The 19371-nt window shown below is 36.1% G+C and overlaps 2 protein-coding genes across 3 annotated transcripts in view; both read right to left on the reverse strand.

Annotated features, from left to right (window-relative positions):
- Nucleotides 1-4028, reverse strand: part of cep120 (centrosomal protein 120) — a 17893-nt gene extending 13865 nt beyond the window's left edge. The window contains exon 1 of the mRNA XM_062417944.1: nt 3975-4028. Coding sequence (XP_062273928.1) covers nt 3975-4023 — 49 coding nt within the window. The 5' untranslated portion in view covers nt 4024-4028. The remainder of the gene's footprint in view (nt 1-3974) is intronic.
- A 2394-nt stretch (nt 4029-6422) lies between these two features.
- The window catches only part of znf608 (zinc finger protein 608), a gene marked incomplete at its 5' end in the record, with an annotated part of 43959 nt that continues 31010 nt past the window's right edge, over nt 6423-19371 (reverse strand). Inside the window, 4 exon segments of one of the 2 annotated variants that reach the window (XM_062416765.1) lie at nt 6423-11117; nt 14213-14269; nt 16599-16746; nt 18762-18931. In XM_062416765.1, coding sequence (XP_062272749.1) covers nt 11098-11117; nt 14213-14269; nt 16599-16746; nt 18762-18931 — 395 coding nt within the window. 2 annotated transcript variants of the gene reach the window in all.

Consider the following 19371-nt stretch of genomic DNA (forward strand, 5'->3'; position numbering starts at 1 on the left):
GAGAAGAAAGGAGAGGAGAGGAAAGAGAAGAGAAGAGAAGAGAAGAGAAGAGAAGAGAAGAGAAGAGAAGAGAAGAGAAGAGAAGAGAAGAGAAGAGAGAGGTTATAAATTAACCATGTATCCAAAAAAAACCTGTTTACAGAGCAGATAAAAAGACAAACTTCCACCAGTCACAAATCAGATGCAGACAGATATTAAGTCGTGAATTATTCTGATTTATTGCCAACAAGTTTTCTCATAAAATAGCAAAAGTAGCCTGTAAATTAGTCTGTTTTACACATGACATTACATTGTAAATGTTATGAAGGGATCTTCTAATGGTCAGTATGAACAGGAGGAATCATTACAGCAAGAAAAACAGCTTTCAATGTTAATTTGGGGCTCCTGACTGTTGGATTAAAAGACACTTGACAAATTGTGAATTTGTCCTTTAACCCTTACATACTGTTCAGGTCTAATTTAACCCATTTTTACATTTTAGAGAAGAAAAAAACACCTTAAAAACTATTCTTTTAGCCAGATATTTGATTACTTATCCAGAATATACAAAATTAGAAATATTTCACCTTTCCAAAAGTGTTTCTGTGCAGCTGATTTAATTTTAAAAGATTAAAGAATAAACTCTCTCTGCTCTCTGAAAGCTTCATCAAGTATTAATCACCAATTTATTAATGATTGATGAGGTTATTCATGAAGGATTTGTGGTTCCAACATTATGTATTAAGAGTCCGATTACTGCCCGAATACGAGCAGTATGTAAAGGAGACCGGGGTTGGTCATCACAGTCATTAGATGTCGGCCTCTAGATGGCGCTGTTGAAACATATTGGTACTGTAAGTCTCTGATATTAAGTGAGATGTTACTTTTAAAAGGTAATTTCTGGAATAAACCACCTGACATTGAGATGAGAGGATGTTTAGTGTTTTTCATGTGAAAATGTAAATATCCAACTCTTCAGTGTTTCTCTTCAAGGCTTTTACACAATGAGTTTATAATAAAACATCATTACCATTAAAAACTATGAAGACAGAGCGATAGACTACACTACATAATGTGGTTGTTAGCTTCCAGTTGGGGATGTTTGTCACAGTCTCTTCAGGGTTGGTTATCACATGTTTTTATATACAAATATGATGTGATATATATACTTCTTTCTTTCTTTTTAAACAGAAAAATGAGCAGGAATTTAGTCAGGAAGACAAACAAAGAGTCAGACTCCTCCAGATATGAAGCTCAGAGCAGTCAGAGAGGTTCAACTGCTCAATATTGTTATATAAGAATAAAGAAAAAGGCACTTATTGGAATGATTTTTCCTGTTCATGTTCTCTTGATGCAGGAGATGTATTAGGTTGTTGTATTTCAATGAAACTAAACATTTAAATTCATTTTTTAAGACTGTCTACATTTTTTATTTCCCCCCCATTAAAATAACACAGAGACAACCATCTATAGTGTGTGACTACCAACCACACGATGGGGACGGTTGTCACAAGTACACAAGACATATTTGATGGTCCATATCTTTTGAACAGAATCAGCTTAAGGAGAATGAGACCACTTCATTCCTACCTGACACTTTAGGCTTTGTATCACACATTAAAAGTAAATCTATTCAGTGTCCAGTTTATGAGGAATTCAAAGGAAAGTAAAAAGTGTGACTACCAGCCCCGTTCTCCCCTACTGTTCAAGGTCTAATTTGACACCTTAAAACAATATTTTTGTTGAAATTTTGACTCATATTTATCGAAAAACTGAAAGAATACACTCTCTCTGGATTACTACTACAATACTGTAGGAGGGTAATGTTACATTCCCAAATATGAGCAGTATTTAAGGGTTAAAAGTATCAAACAGCAACAGGTAGTTATCAGTCAGCTGGTTCAGATGTTACTAATAAAAACACTCCTGTAATTAATATATGTGAGCACCGCAGAGCAACTTATACTGACGAAGAAAGGTAAACATTCATGTGACCCAGAATATACAAAAATTGGAAATATTTCAGCTTTATAAAAATGTTTTTGAGCAGCTGATATATATTCTGGTTGAGTTTTTGACTCGTATTTATTCCAAAAACCAGAAGAAAAACACTTTCTCTAGAGTAATCAACAATTTATTAATGACTAATGAGGTTATTCTTGAATTAATTGTGGTTCCTAAATTATATAGATTAATAATTATGAGTTAAAACCTGATTATGAGCAGTATATAAGAGTTAAAACCTGAATATTAGCAGTATGTTATAGTTAAAACCTGAATATTAGCAGTATGTAATATTTAAAACCTGAATATTAGCAGTATGTAATATTTAAAACCTGAATATTAGCAGTATGTAAGAGTTAAAACCTGAATATTAGCAGTATTTAAGAGTTAAAACCTGAATATTAGCAGTATGTAAGAGTTAAAACCTGAATATTAGCAGTATGTAAGAGTTAAAACCTGAATATTAGCAGTATTTAATATTTAAAACCTGAATATTAGCAGTATGTGAGAGTTAAAACCTGAATATTAGCAATATGTAAGAGTTAAAACCTGAATATTAGCAATATGTAAGAGTTAAAACCTGAATATTAGCAGTATTTAATATTTAAAACCTGAATATTAGCAGTATTTAAGGGTTAAAACCTGAATATTAGCAGTATTTAATATTTAAAAACCTGAATATTAGCAGTATTTAATATTTAAAACCTGAATATTAGCAGTATTTAATATTTAAAACCTGAATATTAGCAGTATGTAAGAGTAAAAACCTGAATATTAGCAGTATGTAAGAGTTAAAACCTGAATATTAGCAGTATGTAAGAGTTAAAACCTGAATATTAGCAGTATTTAAGAGTTAAAACCTGAATATTAGCAGTATGTAAGAGTTAAAACCTGAATATTAGCAGTATGTAAGAGTTAAAACCTGAATATTAGCAGTATGTAAGAGATAAAACCTGAATATTAGCAGTATTTAATATTTAAAACCTGAATATTAGCAGTATGTAAGAGTTAAAACCTGAATATTAGCAGTATTTAATTGTTAAAACCTGAATATTAGCAATATGTAAGGGTTAAAACCTGAATATTAGCAGTATTTAATTGTTAAAACCTGAATATTAGCAGTATGTAAGAGTTAAAACCTGAATATTAGCAATATGTAAGAGTTAAAACCTGAATATTAGCAGTATATAATATTTAAAACCTGAATATTAGCAGTATGTAAGAGTTAAAACCTGAATATTAGCAGTATATAATATTTAAAACCTGAATATTAGCAGTATCTAAGAGTTAAAACCTGAATATTAGCAGTATTTAATTGTTAAAACCTGAATATTAGCAGTATGTAAGAGTTAAAACCTGAATATTAGCAGTATTTAAGAGTTAAAACCTGAATATTAGCAGTATTTAATATTTAAAACCTGAATATTAGCAGTATGTAAGAGTTAAAACCTGAATATTAGCAGTATATAAGAGTTAAAACCTGAATATTAGCAGTATCTAAGAGTTAAAACCTGAATATTAGCAATATGTAAGAGTTAAAACCTGAATATTAGCAGTATTTAATAGTTAAAACCTGAATATTAGCAGTATGTAAGAGATAAAACCTGAATATTAGCAGTATGTAAGAGATAAAACCTGAATATTAGCAGTATGTAAGAGTTAAAACCTGAATATTAGCAATATGTAAGAGATAAAACCTGAATATTAGCAGTATTTAATAGTTAAAACCTGAATATTAGCAGTATTTAAGGGTTAAAACCTGAATATTAGCAGTATTTAAGGGATAAAACTAGCAAACAGCAACAGGTAGTTATCAGTCAGCTGGATCAGACGTTACTAATAAAAACACTCCTGTAACTAAATATATATGAAGCACTTTTATTAACTAACACAGCTGAAATATACTGTATAATATATAATGTACAAGCTAACCTGAACTCTTACTGTTAATTATGTTATTATTAATATTAATATTATTATTATCTTCTTACCTTCTAGGATGGAAACAACGATCAGCAGTTGGTCCGTTTTTGAAGACATGTCGACATTTGTAACAGTTAAAGTTAAAGATAACGATAGATAAGTTTAGTTTAGAGGTTAGGAGGAGATATAAAAGTTAAAGACGACAGAGTTTTAGTTTAAAGAAAGGTTTAAGTTTAAAGAGAGGAGGAGGAAGGAGGAGAGACTGTCCGTTAAAGAGAGACAGCAAACAGCCGCTTTGTTGTCAAGCTTTGGCGCCACCCATTTAGTTCTAACGGCGGAAGTGATGATGGAGGCGCTGTGAGGTGCAGCGACCCCAGCTGGACGGAGGTGGAACTGCACCACTACTTTTTTTCTTTCTTTCAAGGTTGTTTTTTATTGAGTTTTCCTTGAGTGTAGGCTACTTCAACATCAAATTAACAAAGCACAATGGTGAATTCGGTCTAAAAGCATCCATTATAGTACAAGCAAAAATAGAGACAAGTGTGTCCTGTAATATATAAACAAGTTGAAATATGAGAAATGTCAGTGGTGGAGCGACCCCAGCTGGAAGGAGGTGGAACTGCATATACTCTTTCTTCATCCTTTTTTCTTTTCTTTTCTTTTTTCTTCCTTTATTTTCTTTTCCTCTTTCTTTCAAGAATTGTTAATCTCTTACTTGATTTCAATATTGGTTTTTTTGACTGTCTCCTTCAGTTCCAATTCAAACTCCTTCTGTTTTTGGTGTGGTTTAACCTGTCTCCAGAAGCATTTTCGATTTAACAAAATAGGTTAAAACATCTGACTCTTTTTAATTTTTTTATTATTAACAGTAATATCATCAGCATATTCCAGTGGCGATTTTAGACCCTTTTTAAGGACTTACATTGTGAAAGAAACATCCTATAAATCATTCGGCCTGATCACACTTCAAAAGTCCAGAAGAGCTGCACTATTAGATTATTTTATCCTTATTTAAATTAGATGGACGGCTAAACTGGAAGTAACCCTATATGTTCTCGTTCTATGGACCCAATGATGCTGAAGAGGAAGATGTTTTTTGGCTTCATGCACCACTAAGCAGCTTACATGGGAATGAACAGGGACCCGGCCTCAACGCTGTATCCCGCTCTCTTTATACACCCATGGTTTGGAGATAAGGGTGTTTCTAAATTTGATCTCTGCACCCCTGACAGTAAAAGTAAATGTATATACAGTAACTGAAATGCTGTTAAAACAGGTAGGCTATATTCAATACTTCACTTTTAATCTATATTCAGTCCAGTTTTCAATCTTATTCACAAATATCTAATCATGTACAATATGATATGACAGCTGGGATAAGACTGTTCATCAGACACATGTCAAATTCTCATTAGGAGCTGAGCCCCCCTAAAGGTCTGATCCTATAATTGCCCCTGGCATATTCAATAGGCGAAACTCTATGAGCACCACTACGAATGTTCCAGTAATACGATTATCATCTTTTATCTGTTAGATTAGAGGGTTGATAGCTAGAATAGAAAAGCACTCAATGGGCAGCCCTGCTTTACACCACTTCAATACACTTCAAATGGTTTTGTTAAGACTCCATTAATGTTAACGCGGACGCTTGATTTAAAATATAGCCATCTTATCATGTGTATAAAGGATTTAGGGAAACCATAAGCACTCATTGCTTTATAGAGATAATCTCTTGAGATGTAAGCAAAGGCTTTTTTAAAATATGGTCCTAACTCAAAGTGTTTTGTCTAATCAGATTTATATAAAATATCACGTTAGGTGCAGAAGTTGTCCCACATCACTCGTCCTTTAATCGCACCTTTGTTCATTATCAATAATTTCCTCTACAGTATTGAACTCTTATACTTAAATGACAGGTGTACAGTATTTCAAGTGTGTCTTAAAACAACAGTCGGGAATCCCAAATGAACATTGAAGCCTATTTTTCTTGCTGTAATCATTCCTGGAAGAGTAAGAGTTAGGGTTAGCCTGTAAATTATAAACTATACAGTATATTTTACCCATGTTAGTCAGTATAAGTTGCTTTGCAGTGCTCACATACATCAGTTACATGAGTGTCATTAGTAACGCCTGAACCAGCTGATTGAAAACAACCTGTTGCTGTTTGGTAGCGTTAACCATTACATACTGCTCATATTCAAACATTTCACAGTATTAACTGATAATTAGTCTCTATAAATAATTTTGGAACCACAAATCATCATGAATAACCTCATCAATCATTAATAAATTGGTGATTAATCCTTGATGAAGCTTTCAGCTAAACTGGACTCCTTAATATAATAATAATTATTGAATATTATGTTGATTTTATATTATACATGTCACAATTATTTAGTGTCCCTTAAAACAAAGAAAAAAAAACACAGAGAAAACAATATATATAAACATCCTTTAATCATGATTGCCAAACATATGAATTAAGGCATATACAGTATAAAAAAGCAACAGCAGGTTTCATGTTTATACGATTTCAGTGTGTTATTAACTGGATACACCGGGTGGATGAACTGAACATACCAAGCAGCCTTTATAAGACAACACTGTGTCTTCCAAAAGATGACAGTATTTTGTAAACAGAGTTCATAGCACTATATTCAAGTAGTAGAATGATCACTGATACTATGCAGGTAAGGTGTTGTGTGAGTGAGGCAGAGCCGCTGCTAGACCAGGTTCGGTCATTGCACCCATTGTTGTTTTTGTCAGCCATGTTGGCTCCACAGTGCTGCTGTAGAGTTTTTACTTAAATTGTAATATATTGTTATGCTGTGTTAACATCAAATGAAAGTCTATTGTTCGCTCATCATTCCTGTACAGTTACCCATACTGCTCCTGTAGTCACGCCAGATACGACTCAAATTACGCCCATTTTTATTTTAACAATATATAGCACCTTTTTAATTAGCTGAATCAATTGCATTAGTGTTAATGTTGGATTTTATTTGGATATTTGCAGCCATATTCCTGCTTTAATAACTGTTTTGAAATGCTTTTCAACAAGAAATTGCAGCTGGCAGGTTGGCGTCAACATTATTCCTCATAATTCAGGTATGAACATGATTACGTGGACGCCACATTGAGGATAAAAGCTGTTCGGTTTGTTTAAATATTTTCATTTATTTCTGGGTATTTTCTGCTTTCTACATAGGAACAGTGGAGTGCTAACAGGAATTAAAGGGAGAGAGTGACGGTGGAATAACCTGCAACAAAGGTCTGCACCTGGATTCAAACCGCAGTAATTTGACATGTGTTTTAACCAGTAGGGGACCTGGGCGCACCATTAAGGCTCAAAGTTTGTGGAACACCCTCTGGCAACCATACTGGATTGTATTGTGCATACAATATCAGCTAACAGACTGTCATGGAGCTAACTTTCTCCATTTTGATGATGTTGTTTCCTAGGGTCAGTCTTGGCGCACATTCCTCTCCCTCATCTGATCAACATTTATATGAGCTGCGAAACTGTGATGTTTGAGAAATTTTAGCTCACTTGTGTTCATTCTTTCTGTCCGACCCTTTAAGAAGAAGGAGTGCACTTCTCCTTTTAAAATGTCTCTGTGCTGTAATGTTTGTCAGTTCCAAAGAAGTGAATATTTACTTGTTTATCAACCTCACTAATGATATGTATGATTTGATTATGCCTTTTCGAGGAGATACATTTGATTAATATTGTTGTCAAAGTACAATTTATAAATCATTTATCTTCAAATGAGGGCAGAGACCCTCCCTGATTAGTTAAAGATAGCAAATGAAATTATTATCTGCAGAAAACCCTAAATGATAAACCTAATGACTCTTTTTTACTTTCTCCTTTTTGTCAGCGGTCTAATAAATGTTTATATTCTGAAAGATTAACACTGACATGTTGGTCCATCCTTCACACTAACAACCTTCCTCAAGAACAACACAGACTACAGTATGTACTGTCTATCTAGTACATCAGCTACCAATTACTGTCTTATTTTAGTCTGATTAACTATTGTGTTTAAAGAGTATATCATTTTGCGCATTTCCTTGCTTGGATGAATTATGTACCAAATGTACAGTGGTCTGTTTCTAGTTACTGACAATGGCCTGAGGCCGTCTACTTGTAGCTGATCTTTGCAGTACTGGCTGTGCTGCGGGTCATTGTGTCACCTGGCAACTGTAGCATAACATCTCCATTTAATTCATGCTGCAGATGCTTTTGTTCAAAACAACGTACAAATGAGGTACAATCCAAGCCACAGTAGATGGAGGAAAAAACATGTTCCACCTGATGTTAGAGCCACAAGACATACAGGTGCATGAAGTAACACCAGGATGTACCAAACCAGGGTGCTAATGACATAAGTGCTGTGTCAAGACCCCACCAGTGTGCAGGCCTGCAAAACAACGGGTACAGATGTATGTCATCCTTTAGTTTACACTTCAGTGTTTTGGGACGTCATATTTGGAACTCACACTTAGCTATAATAAACCTGACAGGGTTGCCGATCGATTGGAAGCGACTATGACTTGGAGAGCTGGTGGAAAACTCCTTTAGGTTGCCAACCTGCCAGTATATTTGTGCAAAAATGCCAAATTAGCTTAGTTCCAACATTTCCTCTACTTTTTAGCACATATTCTAAACATTATTGTTCCCCAACATCACAACTCAAAAATCAGATACTCAGTACAGTATGACTCCACCAGTGGTTCCACAGTGAGTTTCAGAGAATCTGGTCCTGTGGTGAGTGGTTCAGATCATAGAGACAATGAGCAGCACCAGAAATAAAGTGAAATTTGGTGTGTTGGGTTTGTGAGGTCAGAGATGTGGCACCATTGGTTGGTAATACCAAACCGTTCAGTCTATCAGAGGCTCTGCCGTGAGCTAGTTGGCTTGTAGAGGGCATGGGAGCAGCGGTGGGGCAAAGGATTGTAGGACTCCTGATGGTGGTGCGACCCCCATCAGTGATAATGTGGGCTTTGTACTTCAAGGACAATTCCAGTGTAAGATACAGTGTACTGAATACCACTGTACTGCTTTACATTGTTGTAGATGGTTTTTCCATCTTTTATCATGCCAAATGGTATTTTCTAATATTTTGTTCTTCTTATTTAAAATAACATGTTATGTTATGGCTTGATCCCAACCAAGAAGATTCAATTTGGAGCTGTTAATGTGTACAACATACATTACATTTTGTTGTTATTTCACAGTTTTGGTTTGACTTGAGCATGTACCCAGTTGGGTTTTTGGCTGACAAGAAGTCGTTCTGGCTTTTACCACAAAAAACATGTTTTATTACAGAAAAGAAAACTAGAAAATCGGGAGAGCCAGGATAAAAGAGTCTCCTGACTCTGTCTTTATGTTCCTAAAGAGAATTTCTGCTTATGTTTTTGTAAATGTTATTAAGCTGTTTAAAATTAAAGGGAAATGAATGAGCTACGTCAATTTAGCTTGAGTCATTGAAAAATATTCCTGGTTGGGAGCATTGTATGCTCCGAACTAAATTGAATTTAGAAGGTTCTCAAACTGCTGGCACTGCAAACAAAAGCTTTTATACATGACTTGTTTGTTGCTAAAAACAAAATGTGAATATACTTGAATACCCGTGGACAAACAATGAAGCCTCTTTTTGGTTATAAACTCACTATTTTTCCTGAGGGAACTTTACCAAATTACAGTTAGTTTTGAGTATGCTGCCAGTCTAACAGGTACTGTTAAATAATGGGATATTCGAAAATAAGCAAAAAACTCAATTCAACACTGGAATTGTCCTTCAGAGAGAGGTACTGTGACTACAGGTACACATGCCTTTCATAATTAAGCAGATTTGTTTAGCATAAACTCATTGGTTTCATTCATAATAAGCATTCATTCACCTGTAGCCCCAGCTTGTACTTCAAATTTAAGCATAATTTTACATTGGAGATGTTTGCTAATCATTTTGACTAAAACAGACACAATTTTAGTCAAAATCGTCCAGCCTGAAAATCAGACAATTTAGTTTTTGCTGCTGAATCATTGGAAATAGCGAAGATTTAAGTAATTAGGATTCTCCATGCGACTGTCATGAATATCTCTATCACATTTTGTGATAATCTATCCAATATTTGTCAGGATATTTCAGTCTGCCACCACTAGAGCATGCTGTTGATGTGGCTGTAAAGTCTCAAATATAAAAATACTGCTTGAGAGGCACAAACTGGGGCGAACATTCAGTAGCTGGCACATTTACATTAAGCTCTTCCCAATAGCTGCACATCATATATGCAACCTAAACACAAACATCACCTTCATGTGCCTCCAGGACAAAAACTGGTGCATGAACTGCATTAATCTGATAAAGAAACTGTGGCTCTGTTTCTCCTGGGTTTTTTTTTTTTTACCGCCCGCTGCTCCCCTGCATGGCTGATGGAGATCAACATAGATTACGATAAAGCATGTTAGTGCTCTGCCATGAATCTGTACAGAATATTTACACCACTGGGTTTCCTACATGGCACTGGGCAGGTTTGATGTGAAGGTTTACTCTCACATAAAGACAATACAATCAACATGGTTACGCTCAAGTACAGGTTAGTAATACAAATGTAGCGTCAGCACTATGGAGGGAGGAGGACCACTTCAATAATCATAATGATAATAATAAGGATAATAATAGACTTTTTAGCTTCCTAATGCTGTGTCCCAATAGGAGTTTTTAAAAAAACGATCAACACTATTGGGATATGTAAGTCATCTTCAGTACATTCAGTCATATCATCATCATAATACACTACGATAAATGTGCATTTTTATAAAGTTGACCACCACTGCGTGTGTGCAGCGTCCTGGGATGTTATCATTTTATACGCACCGCCAGCTTCTGTCAAAACTCTGCAAAACTGAAAGCTTGAAAAGTCTGCAATTCTGGATTTGTACAGATAGTCCCTCTGTCGAAAACGTCCAGATCCTGCTCTCCATCTGTTTGTCTGTTTCCTCTGTTGGCCCGACCGCTCCTCAGTGGTGTGTTATAAAACAGGTGGTTGTCATTAGTAAGAAATGAAAGAGTTTTTTTCTTTTCTTTGTGTCTCTGCCTCTCAGCGAGGCGAAGCTTATTCAACACCATGGAATTGATGTCTGATAAATCTGCCGTTCCTCATGTGAGACGTTGTCACATGGTCCTACTTCTTCCCTTCATTCTCTGCGGAAGACAAGAAGACAAAAACACGAAAGCTTTCAGTCTTATTCTTTTCATTTAGCTCAAGTCGAGTCAAGAGTAAAGCTTTGTTCATACTGAATGTGGAGCAAATTCTGAAGGACATACGATTGTTTTAAAATCAGTCATATTCAGACCGAACACAGAGACACACTCTATAATGCCTGTTAGCTAGCTATACAGTTAATCTGCATTGTCTTGTAGAAAATATCCACAGCCTGCAAAAACACTTTAACCATCAAATTCATGCCCATAAGCCAAAGTTAAAATTAGTTTCATGTTCAGTCTGAGCACACTTTCAAAGAGAACGCCACTATTTTAGCACTTTAAGAATCATGATGGACACTTTTTACTAGTTTTAGACAATATCTTCTATCGTCGTTCTTAGTCAAAACCTGGTGCCTATACACACAATGCAACCTGGCTGCTGACAGTTTGGAGCAAGCCACCACAGCACAGGGCTTTGAAGCCAATTTTACACAGAGGCCAAACTATGTAATTATCACGTGATGCTATTGGGCCCAGAAATACTTTTTCCCATAGTCTTATATTGTGAAAGAAACATTGTTTTCTGAGCTTCACAACCCCTGAGACATGACTTTTATTATTATTACAGAATTTGGGTCCAATGATGCTGAAGAGGAAGAACTTTTTTGGGCTACATGCACCACTGAGCAGCTTTCATAGGAATGACCGGGGGCCTGCCTCCAACGCTTTATCCAACTCAAGGATAGAAGTTCAGATATTATGTCACTCTGATCCTTCACACAGGTCAATCATAATTACCTTGCAGTCATTGCCTGTGGACGCCAATTGATTCATCAGTTATTCACATCTAACCAATAACGCAGTGACACGCCTTCATTGTCAACCTAACATCTTGTGGCTGTCTTTTTAAATATGCTCTCTCCTTTTCTACCTTTAGTGCTTTCATGGTGCTGTTATCCACCACCTATCACCACCTAGTCTTTGCACATTCATCAGCACATCACTTCATCAACCTCATCCGCCTTATCAGTCTCAGCAGAAGTCATCAGGCACCGCCACCAGTGTCTGGACTCTACAGGGGGAGGATTTATCCTGCTGCTGCTAGTGCTGCTGCTCAGGACTCAAGTCCCTCGATATTGCCTTTAAAATCTCCCTGCCTGTCGAGTCTAAGCGCCAAGGACTTCTGACAAGACTTAATCATCAATATCATCTGTATGATAAACAATTCCTCGTCCTTCAGTCACTTGTCTCTCCTGATTAAACTGCCTTTGTACTGAACAGTTGGTTAAACCGAGCAGGAATCATGAATCATTAACTGCAGGTGATGAAATTTAAAAGGAGACATCTGTGCAGCAGCTGACATTACAATATATCTGTGGAGGTTTGTGTGAGGAGTGTGACTATAAAGAAGCATAAAACCACGCAGATATTACTCATATTTAACTTTTAAACCTTTCTACTAACATAATTTTGTTATGATCACACATCTTAAGAAAATTAACACATCATAAAACGGCCTACACCTACAGTATGACCAACCTTTGTTATTTTATAATTAAGTCATAATTGGAGTGAAAGTGGTTTGTTTTGACATTTTAATAAGATTATTTTACTGATCTTCAGATATCAGACCTGAAAAAACTAGCAAACATCACTGCTTTTGGCCTCCGTACAAACCTGCTGTTATTAAATCTTAATTTCTGTGCTGCTATGTACTTCCAGTGTCAATATCACTGTCTATTAATCTCCTCTATTTCACAGCAATTACCATTTATAGATAACTGCAGCCTTTGCATCACTAAAGTAATCATCACATTAACTGCCTGGCAGGTTCTCTCTGCATTACTCCACACTCTGAAACAAAGGCAGTGATGTATAGCCTATAAAAATATATGGAAAACACTGCAGAGTTAGTAATGAGCTGCTGGATGATGATTTAGGCAACAAGGTACGCGCCTCAGAGAGTCGAATAAACAATGCTCTGTTATTCCCAGGAGAGGAGATTTAGATGTTAGATTCATTGACCCACCAGACGTTCAGAAGATGAAACAATTCTCCAGCTTATTCTGCCCTCAGTTTCCACTTTGTTAAAGAAAGATTTTTCTAGTTTATTACATAAACATTTCCAGTTTATTTAATAAAATATAAACTCAGAGGATAATCTATGAGTCTGGCAACTGCAAAAGTAATTATCAAAGAAGTTTAAAAGATACCAATATATAGCAGGCCAAACTGATCACTAGAGCTGTGTGTGTGTGTGTGTCCTTGTTTTAATACAAGGACTGTTAGCTGGGCCAAATGTGTTTACATAAATTCATATCATGACTTTATAAATTCAACACTGTTAAAATGTACATTTTAGTAAATTGCTTTCAGTTTATGATCTCAATGGATTCAAGCTCACTTAAATCGTTTACTGGAGCATGAAGAAAACCTTTGTCACATTTATTTAGATTTAGAGATACACACTCAGAGTTAGGATTTATTAAGTAGACAATTACTAAATGAATAAACCAATACAATGATTTAGCAGGATTGATTTGTACATCTATTACTAATGAATAATAATAAAAATATTGCCTGGAAGGACAGACACACCCTGGACTCTTCAAGTATCTAAATCATTGACTATATATAAATATGGACATCATGACAGCTCTCCAAAAGTGAAACCAAAACATCTGGAGGCTGGCTGCAGTATAGGTCATAAGTCCCGCCCCCTTCCATGTTAGCAGATAGGACATGAGCCAAATTAAAAAACCAAAGTACACATCAAATAGGTCAGTTCTTAGGTCAATCTTATCATGCTGATGTTTGTCCAATTGCTCTTTTTCTGATAAGATAATGATTGACAGCTTTGGCAGCCACTCTCACGGACTCTGGCTCCAAATTACGTTACACAAGCAAAATGACCGCTCCGAAAAAAGGAGATATTTAGGCTTCACTTTAACACATCGTCCATATTTATATACAGTCAATGATCTAAATCATTAGTGGATCAACAGGAAACTTGAGGAGCAGCAGATAAATGTGTGAATGTAACTTCATAACATTTTAAATAACAGCACAAAGTTTCAGAGTTTGGGACGTACCAGTGGAGGAGTGTCCTGACACCTGCTGAGCGGAGACCAGCGACCTGGAGCTCAAACCTTCAACATACAGAGGATTAAGTACACAATGAGAAAATCTGACATGAAATTTGAGCTACAATGATTAGTCGATTAGTTTCCAACATTAAATCAAATTTCCAAATATATTGATAATCAATTAATTGATTGGAATCATCATTTCTATGACAGTAAACTAAATATCTTTGAGTTGTGGAGTGTTAGTTGGTACAAAGCAGGACATCTGAGGATCATATTTGGCTTTAGTAAACAGTGATTGTCATTTTTCACCCATTTTCTTTCCAAAAAACTAATCGATTAATCAAGAAAATGATCACCAAATAGTTGTTAGTTTCAGCCTTACATGAAAAACATGACTTCTAATCACATGACTCTTGGGGAGTTTTCACATCTGCCTTGTTTAGTTTGATCGAATTTAACTCTCATGCGTTTCACTCTTGGTGTGGCTCATTTGGGTGGGTTTTAAAGCAGCAGTCGCCTTCAGCTGTGGACCAAAACAACCAAACTGAGGCCTTGTTGAAAAGATGATCTTAGTCCAGTTAGAAACAAACCCTGGTACAGTTCATTTATGGTATGAATGCTGCACTGTACATTATGCCAGACTGAAAAGAGCTTTTTATTGAAAGCATGAATTGAGGGTTGACCTGGAGTGGTGACGAAATACATTGCCTTCTCACAAGCCGAAGGTTTGGCTGTTTGGTTATAGTTTTCACACCTGTAGTTTTAGTTTGCATGAAACTGAAAAGTCTGAAAGTCTGGACCAAACAAGGCATGTGTGAAAGCAGCAATCACATTTGACTGGGGACCAAAACAACTGGTCGAAAGCCTTGTTGAAGAGCTGGTCTCGGTCCAGTTAGAAACAAACTCTGGTACGGTTCATTTGTGGTATGAATGTGGTCCAATGTCGCTGTGACCCAACTACAGCAAACATTGCACATGTTGGACTAAACCAGCTCCTGTAGCCAGCTGTGCATTATGCCAGGCTGAGGAAGAGCTTAATATTGTAAACATGAATCGATGGTCAACCTGGAGCGGCCACAGAAAATGTTCCAGGGAGGTTTCGGATCAAACTGAAAAGTCTGAAAGTCTGGCCCAAACGAACTACGTTTGACAGGAACCTAAAACTCAGATTCACTCTATTAGGCAATCATTTAAATCTTCATCTTACCATTGTGTTTACTTATCATGATTAGTTGGGGTGGGATACGGGGACGATAATGTTTATAAAATTTCATTACCTGGTGTTTTGTACTTCGATTACATTGAATTCTGTCATTAATTTATTTATCGTTCCACCTACCTGCCCACAGGGACCACAGGTGGAAAATAGCAATTTTGCTAAAACCTGATACAATGCATCTCTCCTTGTTTTATACAAGGTTAATGTTTTATTGTGCACTGTTGCTGTCTAAATAAAATTACATTACATTACATTACCAAACCAGAGGTCAATTTTCAATCAAACACAGTGGTACAAATTTATGGAACTACTTTTCTCAGCAGGCTAAAATGTATGTGTTTTTAAAGTCCTTTAGAGCATAATTTAAAAAGGCTTAAATTTTTTTAATCCATTTTTTTTGTATTTCTTAATAGTGACCATTTTATTTTCTTGTATATTTATCAGTCGGGGAGTTCCGGTCCTCTGAAATGAGGCCAACGCGGAAGTAACTTAAAACTGCATTCTATCAAAAGGCCACCAGGGGGCGACTGTTTTGGTGCCATAAGGACTTCCGTCTCTATACAAGTCAATGGAGAATTCACCAACTTCTCACTTGATTTCTAACCTCAGTAAACGTTTTCAAAATGTGTTTATGGTCTCAATCGCTAGTTTAAAGCCTTCTTCAATGCAGTATGATGTTCATTTGGGACATTTTGGCCTCCCTGATTTTATATGTGACGATAAAGCAGGGTATGCATTAGGGCGTGGCTACGTGGTGATTGACAGGTTGATTGGTTCACAGGTTCAGGAGGGCGCCTCATGCTCCTCCTAATGCCCATATAAGTAGAAATCCGTGTTTTTATTTTTCCCAGCATGCACCTGAAATTTTCAAGATGGCGCTGCTCAGATCCGAAACTATTGGCTTCCGAGCAGCAGTCCACAAACCAATGGGTGACGTCACGGATGTTACGTCCATTTCTTATATACAGTCTATGATATTTATGTATGTATATAACTTAGGTAGATGTAATCAATAAGCCTTTTTTTTATTCTCCCTGCACATTGATTGTCTTCTTGTGGTTCTACTGCATTTGTTTTATTTCAACCTGTGAAAAATAAATAAACTCAAACATATAACATGATGTATATTTGGTCACAGTTTCGGTCTCAGTGTGACACACTCAGCTGTACCTTGGTAGATGTCGTACTGTCCTGACATCAGGTTGTAGCTCATACCCAGGTGTGTGTGATGGTGTGTGTGGAGGTGTCGGGCGAACGACACATGGTTCCTCTCTCGCTCCGCGTCTCTTTCTCCCTCGGGGGAACCCTTCTCGCCGGGCTGCGTTAACGGAACACACACACACACACACACACACACACACACACACACACACACACACACACACACACATACACACACACAGGCACATCTGGATTTACACTGTTCTTTTACTGATTTACTGATGTTAATGAAAAAACTGACAAACACACACATTACATTTAGGGGGTATTTATGTTACTTGATGTCTCTGAAACGCAGTGAAACAGTGATTTTATGTTTGTATATCTTGATTAAATGATGAATAATTCAGTAGTAAAAAACTAAGTCGAAAATAGCACTGAAGAATGTTTAAAATTGTCTCTACAAATTCAAAGTCAACACATTTTCTTCAGGTTAAAGTGGATTTCGCAACTTCTAATTTAACTTCTACTGTGAGTCTCAATGATGATTGTTAATGATAATCTTAGAAGAAACTTGTAAACATACTTGATATGCTAATACTATGATTGCTTTTGTGTGTTTTTTTCAAAGCTACAAGATGAGCAAGATGAATCTGTGAATCATCTGCAGTGCATTAAAGAAAAAAAAGCAGCAGCTGTGGATGGTGATGGATTATTTATCTCCAGCGAGTCTCAGCAAGCCTCCAGTTTGTACAAGTTCAAACTAATTCTGCACTTTAATGAATAAATAATAAATGAATATATATATATATATATATATATAAAAACAGTGCAGTATGTCTTTTAAAATGCTCACGAGTGAAGTCGAAGGTTTTTAACTTTTAATTAATCGGTTAAAATTCTGCCGAAAACAAAATGATAGAACATATTTCTGTCTCCTCTTGGATTTATGAATGTGTTTGGAGTGATGAAGTTATTGGTTGTTTCGAGCAGTTCTGAGGTTTGAAATGTTTATTAATTGATTGAATATTTAATATGACAGGAATCTGAGTGTCATGCTGGTTTATAGTATGTTGTTAGAGTAGGTTATTTATCCCTAGAAACTCTATATAATCATTTTTGATACGAGTGTAGCTGTCCAGAGTGACTGAAAACAGAACAAAAACCAGTTAACAGTATTGATTCAGTCCAACTTTTACGAGTTGGGATTTTAACTTTCGTTCCTGTTGTGTTCGTCTTTAAAGCCCCTGAAAGATTGGTTTCAAATTCGACATTTTTCTCGGTAACATTTTATATTAATTCAGATTTTTTTAAATAAGCCTAAAAGATCAAGTTTCCTACATTCATATATATTAATAAAGAGTTTAACATTCATTCATTTGATTAACAGTGACCTGCAAGCAACTACATGTCTACACATTTTGATTTTAATATTGCCCCCTATCTGCTAACATGGAAGGGGCGGGATTTATGACCTATACTGCAGCCAGCCACCAGGGGGCGATCCAGATGTTTTGGCTTCACTTTTGGGGAGCTGTCATGATGTCCATCTTTATATAGTCAATGATTTAGATACTTGAAGAGTCCAGGGCGTGTCTGTCCTTCCAGGCAATATTTAGATTATTATTCATTAGTAATAGATGAAAAATCAAACCTGCTAAATCATTGTATTGGTTTACATTGAATTCATTTAGTAATTGTTTACTTAATAAATGCTAAATCTGAGTTATGTGTTGGTATCTCTAAATCTAAATAAATGTGACAAAGGTTTTCTTCATGCTCCAGTAAATGATTCAAGTGAACTTGAATTCATTAAGATCATAAACTGAAGGTAATTTACTCAAATGTACATTTTAACAGTGCTGAAACCTGATTGGTGTGTGGAGGTGAGTGACTTTCCCACTGAGCCCCTCCCACTGCAAACCAGTGAGAAGAGCACAGAGGGAAAAAACAAACAAACACAAATTCCTCACATTAAATATTTACAGCTGTTCTTACGTTGGCAGCGAAGTGTCTTCATCACTTATAGTAAGAATCTCACTGAAATATGATTTCAGAGCCTTTAATTATCTGTCATGTTTTTTGTGTTTGTTCATGAGGAAACATCAGATATGTGTGAGAGAAAACAAACAGCTGCGGTGTGGATGTGACAGTAAAGTGAGCGGTGCTCACAGCAGGTGATTTTCCGTGGTACTGATGGCTCTGCTGCTGCAGCAGCTCCATGGCTGAGGATGAGGACGAGTCGCTGCTCTGTTTGCTGTTCACCGCTCCTCCTCTGCTGGGTGGATTCACCTCCGACTCCTCCCTGCCCGCCGTCTTACCGTACAGAGGGTAGTGGAAACCTGGAGGGCACATTAACAGGAACACACACAGGGAAACATACGCACAGTTAGTTTATATGGTCCTCTAAAAGAAGGAAGTTCATTTTAAAGCTTTTAATAGCACTCCCTTTTGGATGTTGTTATATAAATATATGTGAGTGTGTCTTTAATGCTTCTGGGAGCTGTTGTTAAATCTCAAAAAGTAACTATGCCTTGACTTTAAGTGAAAATAGTTTCTGCATGTACTTTTCAGCACCTTGACTCAAGAGGTTCCTGCAACATACATTTCCACACTTTAAAATGAAATAAAACAACCTGAATTAACATTAAAAGGTGTTTCATTTTCAAATTAAGCAGTGGTTTTGATACTTGTTAAAGTTTAAGGGCTTAATCCCAATTTTGGGGTTAACTCATACGTAATTTAATGTGTTAAAACATATTAAAGGTGCTATATGTAAGAA

This window comes from Scomber scombrus, chromosome 4 (genome assembly GCF_963691925.1).
Source record: "Scomber scombrus chromosome 4, fScoSco1.1, whole genome shotgun sequence".
NCBI lineage: Eukaryota > Metazoa > Chordata > Actinopteri > Scombriformes > Scombridae > Scomber > Scomber scombrus.